This window comes from Lissotriton vulgaris, chromosome 7 (assembly GCF_964263255.1).
Source record: "Lissotriton vulgaris chromosome 7, aLisVul1.2, whole genome shotgun sequence".
NCBI lineage: Eukaryota > Metazoa > Chordata > Amphibia > Caudata > Salamandridae > Lissotriton > Lissotriton vulgaris.
Genome location: NC_141695.1, coordinates 386,360,331 through 386,372,814, shown reverse-complemented (window position 1 = coordinate 386,372,814; position 12,484 = coordinate 386,360,331). Strand labels below are relative to the sequence as shown.

Here is a 12,484-nt window from a genome sequence, read left to right as displayed (position 1 = left end):
ATTTGGGCTCCTACATCTGGCCCGTAGTTCCTAATCTGTAGGGTTCTAAGAACGGAGAACATTTAGCATCCCAGAGTGGACCTTTTCCTTAAAAAACAAACCCACACATGCTGGTCATGCCCATCAGGACAAATGTAGAAGGCAGTCAAAAGGACATGATCAAAGAAAGCACCACAATACATGGCTAAAAGTGTGCACATAGATTCAACAGAGCCCCATGGCCTCGGCCTAGGAGGACAAGTAAAGAGGCCTCAGTCACTAGCCAAAGGGGTCAGAGGTCACCATCCACGCAGAGCTCCGTCCATCCACCTTGGGTATTATGCCACCATCTCCTTATTTTACAGGATGCTACAGCGCCTCATGGGGGCAGGTAGAAGGGCCTCATACTGCACAGATGACCATACATAAAAGAGAAGACAAACTGATATGTTGAACACATAGAAACACCTTACCATACGTAAATGTATAGGGTAGCTTAAAGGCCCCTCACATCCTTTTCTCAAGTCAAAGGAAGATAAGAAAGAGAGAAAGAATGAGATACAGAAAAACACTTACTAGTTGCCAAAATATTTGCAAGGTCATGAACTGGAGAGATAGGGAAAGGAATGGTCCTTTGCAAGAACGCCGGCTTTGACTTCTAATTGTTATATAATGTTTTCATTTTCCAGCCCCACAGTTCGGGAATATACCGGGAAAGGATGCCACGCCCCGTCCGGATGGCTGAGAATGACATTGATGTAAGACTTCTTCCCTAAGTGTATGCCACACCGATAGATAAAGGCCCCCTGAATTCATAGGAGTTCCCTCGTTGGCTCCTGAACTGCATTCTATCTTCCCCACGTCTCCCTTACATTTATTTAATTACCTCCAAATCCTGCCATCCACATGTGTTTTTTTTGTATCAATTGTATGTCTGTATTTAATTTAATACACTTTGGTATACTGTCTGGTGGGAAATATCCCATGTTCCTATTCATAAGTCCCCCATCTAGCCCAATTCGCTGCTACTTAAATGCCACCATTTTCTTGCGCCAAGGGTGCTTCGTGTCGCGTAGATGAGTGTTCATAGAGGGCAATCTGTTCTTGCAGTGAGTGAAGGAAATGTTCATCGAAACTAGGGATGTGGGAAACAGGAAGTTTCTTTCCCCCTTACAGTAACAAGTTTTCGTTAAAACGTGTACAGATTCAAAAGGTTCCCCAGTATTAAAAAAGAATAAAGAAGGAATCCTATTGCAAAGAAATCTTGTCTGGGAAAAACTTAGCTTAGCTCTGCAAAGTTTGCCAACTTCAGGCTAAGTATAAACTTTACATAGGTAAGTTCAGAGTCTTTTTCCATAGTTCAAGTGTTAGAAAAAGAGATCTGGTAAAGATTTGCAGCTTATGCTCTGATTGACACCTCCACAGCAGGCTCATCTTGTACAAAGGGAGGAAACCCAAAAGAAAGAAGGAAGATTGTTCCGATTTGTTATATCTGTGGCCTGCTCTCTGCTTTAGAATGTACTCCTGGGTAGGGGAGAGTGGTCTGAATTCTACTGGGCTCTCCAGTGCCAGGAGATGCTAATTGGCAGATCTTTTAGGCAGAGGAACACAGGGAGCCTTGAGAACAAAACTATTTAAGGAGCCTGGGGCATGTCACATAGATAAGCTGAGCAGCTTGAGTACATGGGTAAAGAAGGAAGGTGAGCATATAGTGAGTGTGAGGTGCCTGGGATCCTGATCAGCCAACATGATAAAACATAGACATATTGCGTGAGGAGTTTCAGTCACTTGGCTGCATTGTGAGGATCTTTCGGCACCTGAACTTTGTGAGGTGTCTGGGACTGATGGACATACATCATGAAGGAAATTGTGTACACGGGCAGAGTGAAGCGTGTAGGCACCGGGCCTACAATATGAGCAGCTTGGTGGAAATGGAGAGAAAGTGTGAGGAATATGCAGCACCTAGACAGACAGTGGAATCTAATTTGGCGAACATAGACACATTTTGGGATGCTTCGGTCCATAGCCGTACAGTGTGAGGAGGTAGCCATTTTAAAGTGGTTCCAGTTCACCAGAGACTGTTTATGGCAAAGTGGGCAATTGTCCGCGGCCCCCACCTTTTTAGGGTCCCCTTAAGAAACTGAATTTTCTCTCTCTGACTCCACTCTGTTTAATCTATATCTGAACACCTTGCTTTCTCTCTGCCTACCTCTATCTCTGACTCTGTTTCTCTTTGCCCAATGTCATGTTAAGGATTTCGGGACCCCCAGAAATACATATTTCAGCTGTTTGTATGTGAGGCCAGTTTCTGAGAGTTGCTTGCCATCTTGGGACAGACTATGGCGAGATTGGTATACATGGACATAACAGTGTAGATCTAGGGTCTCATTGATAGACAATGTGAAGAACTTAGGCCACATGGAGGGGCCGAGATGAGATTGGTATCACATGGATAGAAAATGTGAAGAATTTACGATGCATGGAAAGACGGAAAGGGGCTTTGTATACATGGATATAACAATGTGAGGAGCTAGGGTATTGTTTATTGGAATATGTGAAGAACTTTGGGACACATGGACAGACTCAGAGAAGCTTTATATACAAGGATATAACAGTGTGAAGAGCTAGTTTTCATGGATCAACATTGTGAAGACCTTGGGGAGGGTGAGGGGAGCTTTGTTTACACAGATATAACAGTGTGAGGAGCTTTGGACTCATGGATAGGACACAAAGACAGACTGTCAGGAGCTTTGGGCACATGGGCAAAGAGTGTGGCTAAAATCGGGCAGCTGGAGATTGTGGAGCCTATTCACAAAGGTACATTTAGACATGAGTAAATATACTCTTACATTTAATAGTAAAAGTACTACTTTTGGCTATTCACCATTTCTGAGTGTAAATTTACTACAAAGTGCAGACTTACATGTCTCCACTTCCTGAAACAGTACAATGTAGCAAAATATATGAGTGTAAAGTTATGACGGCTAAAAGGAACTCTGGTGCAGCACCACACATGGCCAATCACTGGTACTGCAACACCCTCACATACAAAATAATGGCGGAAGGACCTTACATAGAACCCAATAGTAAATAATATGAAACTAACATATTTTTTTCAACTTTTTAAATATATCTATATGTATACATTTAATTGAATGGTAAAAAAGTATAGATAAATACAAAATTATTTTATGGTAAAATATTTTGATAACTTTTTATTTCAAAAGTTAATGTGCTACTTTATGTACTACATAACTCAGTTTGTCAATCGCTCCCAATGTGGAGATCTTCCACTGTATAGAATAATTTAGTGTGCAATGCTTTGTAATCTCACTATTTCCTGGCTATGAAACCAAAACTCTAGACCATTCCACTCCCAGTGTACACCACATTTCAGTATAATGTGATATTTGTTTCACTAGTACCATCTCACCATTTACAGCATAGTGACTGATGGAAAATATATGTAATTGATCATTCAGTAATCCGAATTTAAAAAGATCTACTGTAAAGAGATTTGAAATGCAGCATTTTCTTTCCATCATCGTGATGAAAGGACATGTCCTGTTTCCAACAAATTGTAATGAGACCTTGCATCCTGGACCTGGCTACAAGCTTTGCGTACATACAAGAGATGGGCTTCATAGCTCCTTACAACAGTCCTGTTTGCAGCTGTCCCTGCTGCTCCTTGGTGCTGTAGATTTCTTTGCATTCATCCAAGTCCAAGGTATTCGTTATGCACATGTGTTCTGAATAGAACAACATAACAGAAGGGCAGCAGAGCATATCGTCAGCAGATTTTTGGTTGTGATTATTTTATAAACCTTAGGGCCACACAAAATGCCAACGTGGGATCTGTGCACTAACACTCGCAGCTGCATGTCTGCTGCTCTGGTAGTCGGGTGGCTGGTAGCATTGAGGGACGTCCTGTCGGAGTTATAAGACACCCTGACTTTAAGCATTCTTTCAAACATGAAAATAAAATTGTATGTCTTTTTTCCAGTATTTGTGACTCTCTTTACCGTTCTTCTCTTGTCATTTCTCTTCGTCAATCATCAGCTCAACTAATTTTCTCTCAGAGGCATTTGAATTGACTAATCCTAAATCTACCAGCCTAACTGATCTGCTATCCAGTTGCCAAATATTGTTTTCCCATCATCATACCTGATCATATTTTCATTCAACTATTCAACCACTGATTCGCTCCAGGAGTTCAGAAACGGAATTACCCATTCACACGCACTGCCTCCATTAAGTTCACCAAGGAGGATTATTGGGTTGAGAATGCAAAAAAGCTGCAATTAACTCCCGGTCACCCAGGAGCGACTGTTTTACATCTCTCTACTCTCCATTACTCCATTGACCTGTACCTACATTCAAGCCATTTTTCAAACTGTGCTGTGCATTTGTAAACACTAATTCAACGGTTCATTCACTCCGGCTATCCAACCATTTAATTACCCGGTGACCTCAATTCATCCAAGACCATATTTACCCTTTTGCCCATTAACTGATTTTCACAATACCAACTGATTAATCACTGAACTACCTTGTCACCAATGCACATCTATCTATATTACCTACTCTGCAGTCAACTCCACTGTCTGCTCATTAACTAACCATTCAACAAAATATCTGCTCACTGAACAACTAATCCTAACACATGCCCATTCATACAGCTATCCTTTCTTTCAACCGTTACCAACTACCCATGCTCTCAAAAATGCATTACCTAGCCCCTCTCTCACTCACCAGCCTAGTCGCAAAAACTTCAATTCAGTTGTCCTTTTATTCATCTTTAATTTACTCAGCTGCCCATTCAGTTAATTATCTGTTAATTAGTGGTCGATTTGCACAGTTACCTATTCCCAACAGCCAATTCAACCAACTGCTCATTCAACCAGCCACCAAATAACCCAGCTGATCATTACCCACCAACCATTTGCTCAAGTGGGTGCTCACATACCCAGGCATCCCCCAAACCATTATTCTCCCAAACTGGCCATTTCAAAATACATTTACACACCACCATTTATCCAACTTGTGTTCAACCAGCATCCTAGTCTACCCACAGTCAAATAGCCATCCATTCACCCAAAGCACTGTTCTTCTGACCTTCCATTCACCCCACCAATAAGTAAGGCAACCTAAATTTGCCGAATCCCGGCTAACATGCCTTTAATTTGTTCCTAATTTCTGTTTTTCATTTTCCTTCTCACTTCAGTTGTTCCTCTCTCTGCAGATTCTTTTGACCAAACTGTGTGGTCAGGACAAGCTCCTGCACAGTCTAGAAGAGGAATCTGCTCGGCTCAGAACGGATAAGGTAACCTACTTGTCATTACCTACAATGTCTTGTTGCGGCTCTGTAACACTGGCATCAGCCTACATAATAGAACTCATGACATGGCTTTTATGCTCTTGATGTCATTACTAGTAGCTTTCTGTTTTTGTCAGAGCAGTATTTTTCCATTCCCATTTTTCCAATGGACTACCCTAGATCCAGGAGCTATGTGAGGGATTCAAAACAGTGCAAGGATGTTCGGGTTTTCAGGCAACACATAGGTCTCTTCATTCATTAAGAAAAGGTTGTTCCCTGGCTTTTTCTTGTTGTTGGACACCACCTTGTGTTAGTGCCCTAAGGCTTTGCCTTAGTTAGGCTTATGATAATGCAGACCATGGAATGTTGGTGTTTCACTTAACATCATTATCCCCAAGGTTCTTCTCCGCTGAATCTTTATCTATAGTTTTATCTTTACAGAGCAATAGCATTTTTCCCTCTTCATTCCTGAATCACTTGTCATGTAACTCATCCATGTGTAGAAGTGTGTTGCCAGACACTGATTCCAAAAGTGGTTGTTGAGGAACAGTAGCCTTTACACTCCAGGCCGGTCTGAGCAACTCCCACGTTCCTGATACGCTCGGAATGACATGGCATAGGTGGTTTAAACTGGGAAGGCAAACTAACCACGAGTGGACCGCTCCATGATATATCTGCATGCTGTGCCTTGTTTTCTAGCTCCTCCTTACTTCTTTTCCCCTTGTAGGAAAAGCTGGAAAATGTGCTTGAAGTGACCCGTCTGAACCAGGCTGAGTTCCAGGGCCAAGATCATGTCTTGGAGAAGATCTGGTACCAGCAAAGGATGCTGCAGGACGACCTGGTCCACATCCGAGCCAGGCTCTGTGACGTCACTTTGGTGAGTCTCTTGGAATAAGCCTGATATTCATAGACGCATATAGGCTTCTGCTAAGTTTCACATTTCTACAGCTGTGTAAACTGTTGCAGAAGACATGAGAAATCCACCAGGGATTAGATTGCACTGCCTCACCTGCAGAGTAGGGGTGGGAGGGACCTTGCATTTTCTTCCCACAGCAACTGATATGGGAAAATGTTATTTTCTTCCCACTTATCACTTTGTCAAGAAACGTTTTTCTGGACTTTTCTTTATAGTTGAACTTTATGAGATGTTTTTTTCTGTAGGATTCAGTTATGCAGCTACTTCATATTGCCTCCTAAATAAAAAGACTTTTTTAACTTAAAATTCTTTAAATGCTTTAATTATTTTAATCCCTAAATTATTTGAAAATATATTAACATTCACATCATTCTTAAAAATTAACATATTCATTCCTAATTATGTGCATAACTTAAAGCACACACATTTTGAAATTCCTAATTGCCTGTCTAACTAAAACTGCAATACTCCAAAATAGTCTAAGCAATGAAAGGTATACATCAAAACGAATAGTTTTCTAATGTGCACCCTTTTCCTGACATCTTATAGCTAAAGGAAGGAAAAACATCAAACATTTCCTATTGGAAAAGTTCGGGTGAGAGATCAAGAAATCTGATTAAAAGAGTATTTCAATAAAAATAGAAAGAAGTATGCCATGAGAGAATGAGGAATGTTGTAGTCTTTTCACTTTTTGGATTTTGTATATCTTTATTTAAAATGTACCCTGCCAATAATTAAAATGTCATCTTTGTTTTAAAAAAGAATCCTCTCTGTCTATCTCTGGTTCCTATCCATCCTTTAAACATGTTGCATCTATACGTCATTCTTGCTCTGCAGCGGAAACAAACTGCTTTTAGAGAAAACTTAAGACTGCCTAAAAAGAGCCATTACAATAAGTATAGCCCCAAGAAGCATCTCCTGGCCTTTCAGAAGGCATCAGCAAAAGATTTCAAAGGGAGTTACATGCTGCACATGGGAGCTCCCATTGTGCTCTATAATGAAGTAGGATCCTGCATAAGATGTATTTTAATGAAAGTGGTATCACTGATTAATTAATTGTTTTCGGGTGTGGAAAAGCTGATAGAGACACATGTTCTGTTGGTCTAATAATTTGCGAAATGCTGACTTTTTTGCAATAATATGTATCTTTACACTATCCTATTTAGGAGAAGGAAAGAGCTTGGGAAGAGTACCGTGTTCTGGAGAATGACTTGCACAACCTGCGAGAGACACTGGAGCATGTGCGGCACGTGGGCCACCCACAGGTGAGTTCATACAATGCAATTCCAAAACACAATTCCCAAGTTAGAAACCAACCCACAAAAGCATTACACGCAAACCGAGATTTTATTTGCATGTCATGGACAATGAGGGAATCTGGTGAATCATCAGCTCTTGCAATCAATTACAGTCAATTTAATAATATTCAGTTTTTTGATAAAATACTACTGTGAGATGAACAAACTGATTAAAAAAACACTTGGTTGAAATCTAGTTGAATTTCTTCTTTGTGGAGTAAATACTTTTTACTGAAACTGAATTTTTCATCAACGTATTGATAAATGAGTATATATCTATGATCAGCACTATGCCGCTCCGATATTCTAGGACTGCTTTTAAATTCATAATTTATGCAGTCACACTATAACTAAGCCACCACAGTAACAAAAATGTAACATATTACTTAATCATATGTTATACTATGGTGAAGAAAACTATACCTGTGATCTGAGAGAAGCATTGTATTCTGAATATTCTCAGACTGGAGTTCAAATAGTAACTAATACAGTCCCAAAATATTGTTGGGGTTAAGTTAGCTACATTTTAAATCCAATATTTTCTAACAAAAATATGAACCAAAAGTACCAATAGAGGAAAGAATAGTTTCTATAAATATGCATTTCTACCATTTCGTTTACCTAAAACACACACAAATCCAATTTAACTTGCGCACATGGCACTGATGGTCTGTGCGAGATGACGCCGAATTTAGGACGTGGGACTCTAAACTAGACCTTACTGCTTAAGATCGTCTGTTCTTTAACTAAAGTATGAACAGTATCAGGACCTTGGCTGGCATGATGGGCAGTGGTCTGAGGTGGTCTTATCCTGCCATGAAGTCAGGTAGATTTCTAATGGTCTTGGAGATGTAGCTGTACAGTGATTCTCCCTAAGGGAGGGCTATATACCTAGTCATATTGTTTGTTTCTGTTCTTCCATACTAGGGCCAGTATGCTTTATGTCTTAAATATGATTTTTGGAGACATAGGCTTTCTTATGGTAGAATTAGTAGGTGTGTTGACAGCTTTTGCCATTTTATATCGATCTTTGTTTATGCTGCTGTATTCGCCAGTCCTCATATGTTCATGAATCTCAATACCGGAAACACATTTAACTACCTTTGTAATATGACACATGGGTTAGTGGTAATAACCAACCTGATGGTAACTGCTGATAATTTCAATATGTATAGTGTAGTGCAGCGTACATGCGTCTAGACAATGTCCTTCTGTTCCAGTGAGTACGATTGGGTCCACAGCAAGCTCTCTCATGATCTGTCTGGGTTTACCAAAGGGCTCTGCTTTCTTTTTACTCCTGTGAGGTGCCTATGAATCTGATTTTTTTTGGCAGGGGCACGAGGGGGATTATATTATGATTCCCCACTCTGATCCAGTGTTTTCATCGGCTTTCGCAATTGAATCAAATATTATCCAACACATTATGCATCTTCACCCTCCACAAAGGTCCTACTGTTTCCACCAGTCAGGAGGTCCTTTTGAAATTAGGAGTGACTCGCAAGCTCCTCTTCACTTCTTGTTTTAAATATAGTTCAACTATTCATGATCATCCACTCCCACACTAAGGCTGTTGAGGATGATAAAGAGTCTAGATTTAGTTATAAAAGCAAGTCTGCCTGCTATTGCAGCGTTCTTTTAATTATAGTGTTTTCTTAGGCAACATGGTGTTTCCAACATATATTGGGCATAGTGAGATACCAAGTATCATATTTATTTATAGATTTAGTGGAGCCCCAACTAATTAGTCACCTTGCTAAGCATTTAAGATGAGAAGTATTGCTACCCTAATAGATCCAGTGCACAATGTCACACACATCTTTTGTATTTTTAAGCATTTCACCCCTTTCTGACTTTTAAATGCAGGACCAGGCAGCGGCGCAAAGGGACCTGTGGATGATCAATGATATCATGTCTGGACTGAAGGTCAACAAAAGCAGCGTGTATGCCACTCCCGAGCCTACACGTCACCCTGGTAGGTAAATTAGCTAACAGGCTTGAAATAACACAACAATAAGCGTGTCACCCCAGTGGTACTCATGTTGATTGAGGGCTATAGGGAAGTAAGCCCAGGCACGACTGAAGGCAGCATAGTTAACTCTAAACAATCTTAACTTTGATCAAAAGTGCTTGGCGGACCGATGTGGTAAGAGAAGGGATCTTTTTATGTGCAGATCACCTACTTCAATTCATGCTTTTGTTGGCCGTGTTTGGAGTGCATCCCTATCTCCGGAGAGAGGACAACCATTGCTTGCAGACAGTTCTTCCAGGTCAGACATAGGATTTCTTGCTGGTACACATCAGGGCAGGTGAAGCAGACCTCTCCAGCACTTTACATCTAAACCCAGGGGTGCAACAGATTATTTGAAAAGCTACACTGACCGGTCACCCAAGAATTGGGGCAGAAGACCTGGAAGCGCTGGCTCCCATTAGCTCCCTGGAGCTTCACCTATATGTCGGTCTTGTTTCCGTGGCTAGAAGAAAGAAAGTCTTTGGGAAACTTGTAATTGAGGGGAGGCTCCCGCTGAAAATAAATGGCTGGACCTCTCCGCACAAACACTCAAAAGTAAATGGCCAAGTGTGTGTTTTTTGCACAGAAAAAAATCACTTCACTGTGGTGATGATCTCGAGTTGTAGTTTTTTAAAGAGCTATTTTGCTAAATGTGCTGTTCCTTGAGCACCATTGTTGACATTATATAATTTTTAAAAAAAATTTAAGTTAAAAAAAATGGTACTTGGGACATTAGCAATTCTGTTTCCTGGAAATGTGTATTCCAAATCCTTAATTAAGGAGCAAAATTCTAGGTGACCAATTAGGATTCAGTTTGATCATGAAATCGAATTTGCTGCCTGCAGATTCTGTTTTAATTGCACCCACGGTGGATTACAACTCAGTAGTTCTAAATTTTGACCCCTATTGGAAAGATGATTGCTCTTCTTCGGTCGTTTACTCCTGTGCACTAAACAGTTCAGGAGTTGTGTTTTTCTCTGTCTCACGGAGCAAGATGATTTTCATTTCAAGCATACTGTTTATCCTTCTTGGATTACCAATGGTGGCATTTGCAAAACAATACCATGGACTTATAGCCTACTGCCGAGGGCTATACCAGTTTTTATAGGCCCAGAGCCTGAGTTATAGGCCTGAGCCACAAGCGAGGACCTATAACAATGGAGAGGGCCTTTAACAACCGGTATAGCCTGAGGCAGAAGGGCTAAAAGGCTATTAGAACATTCCACCCACTAAGGGTAGAATGTTCCAAATTAAAAAGGGAGAAGCATGAAGACAAACATTGGCATGTAGGAGCTTCAGGCTTATAGTAGCCAATATAAGCCCAGAGCTACTCCATTGTATTCCGTAGAGCTCTCAATGTTCCAATTTTCTAATAATAAAATACCACTTGACTATGGTGTCTCAATTGCGCTCTTAAAAACTGCTCACCAATCGTAAATCCACTAATGCTGTAGATGGGCCAATGTTCTTACTCAGTTTCTCCACTGCCATTTTGATTTTTAAGGGAGATGCTTCCTAACTTCCCAGGACATGTCATAACATGAGCCACGATTGATGTATTAATGATCATTCAACAAAACTCTGTCAGTGGCTTCACAGTGTGAGGGTTACCTCTCCTCTCGGTAGAGTTTTTTTCTATCACACTAAAAAACTTTTGATCTCACTTGACTTTTCAGGCATTCTTTCATTTCAAAGCATATCACCCTTTTGAAGGAACGTTAATGCATAGTGGCGCTTTTGGCAACCGTAACCCCACTCTCTTGTTCCCCATTTCTTAATCTGCACTCCTATCTTCCCTCAGCACCTCGCTAATATGACTATTAATATTAATGTTGGCTCCTCCATAGGAAAATGTGATGATTTTCCAATAGAAAAATGCCAGAACTGGTGTAGAGTCAGCCAAACATCATGCAGCATCAGACATGGGCTTACATCCCTTGTCCTATTGGCCTTCAAGATACACCGGCCCTTGTGGAATGTCCTCATGTCAGTCCACTTCTGTATGCATATACCACTATGCCCTTACCATTACCCACTTCTGTATACCGCCCATCCCTTTCATCTCCTGCCTTTCATTTTATGCCTCATCACATGACCCACCTCTGTCTTCATGAGTGCAGTAGACCAAAAGTATTATGGGATCTGAGCACCTAAATTATGGCTACTGTATTTTACTACCAAACCAGAGCATGGGCCCATTTCCTTTCTGAAATGATGGCCCATGGTACCCTTGTTAGGCCTCTGACTCTGGCCCTATCTGGATGCATGATACTGGCTTTGGATGAACGGCTAGGATATATCTGTGAGGATTTCATGCTTTTTTTGTGATTTTTAAGGTGATCTTTCTAATTTTTCACACTCTTACAGCTGTAATGCTCGCTGCTTCTCCAGTCACTGATCACCACACTGGCTACTCTCAGAGCTTCCTGCCCGTTGCAAGTATGGATCAGGTAGGTCCCAAAGAATTACTGTTGCTTTACGGTAGAAAGCTTGTCATTGGAATCTGTAGCTGATCATGGACATAACTCCATCATCCACACTGCTGCAGTAGTTGTTGTGATCAAAGATCTGGTTAATGGAACATTTGAAGCGCCGACCGTAGTCATATAGACTTACACTTGTCTCATAGATCTGTTGAAGTGACATCAAATGGCCTTTAACTTGCCACTGAGTTCACAGGAAGTCTTGTAGCCTGATATTAAACTGTGTCCAAACACAAGGAAGTGACATCACACAGCCTTTGCCAGTAACAACACTATAAGGGATGAGAAAAACATTGCATTTACACTACGATTGGGTGAGAAATATTACAACAGTGTAACGATAATACAATAAGTTTAAAGAGTCATTGAGGCAGATGAAAGGCACACTCGGGTGATACTAGTTGAGAAACTGTGACCGGTTTTGGCAACTAATTGGCACTCCTACCACCCAGGTATGTGCTACAGAATGGCTGCCCCTCCTAA

At 40.9% G+C, this 12,484-nt stretch overlaps 1 protein-coding gene across 1 annotated transcript in view; it reads left to right on the top strand.

Moving 5' to 3' along the window:
• The window catches only part of LOC147701703 (uncharacterized), a 241,016-nt gene that overhangs the window by 165,857 nt on the left and 62,675 nt on the right, over positions 1 to 12,484 (top strand). Inside the window, exons 11-16 of the mRNA XM_086930336.1 lie at positions 669 to 737; positions 5,222 to 5,302; positions 6,024 to 6,173; positions 7,379 to 7,477; positions 9,374 to 9,482; positions 11,886 to 11,968. Of these exons, the coding sequence (XP_086786462.1) occupies positions 669 to 737; positions 5,222 to 5,302; positions 6,024 to 6,173; positions 7,379 to 7,477; positions 9,374 to 9,482; positions 11,886 to 11,968 (591 nt within the window). The remainder of the gene's footprint in view (positions 1 to 668; positions 738 to 5,221; positions 5,303 to 6,023; positions 6,174 to 7,378; positions 7,478 to 9,373; positions 9,483 to 11,885; positions 11,969 to 12,484) is intronic.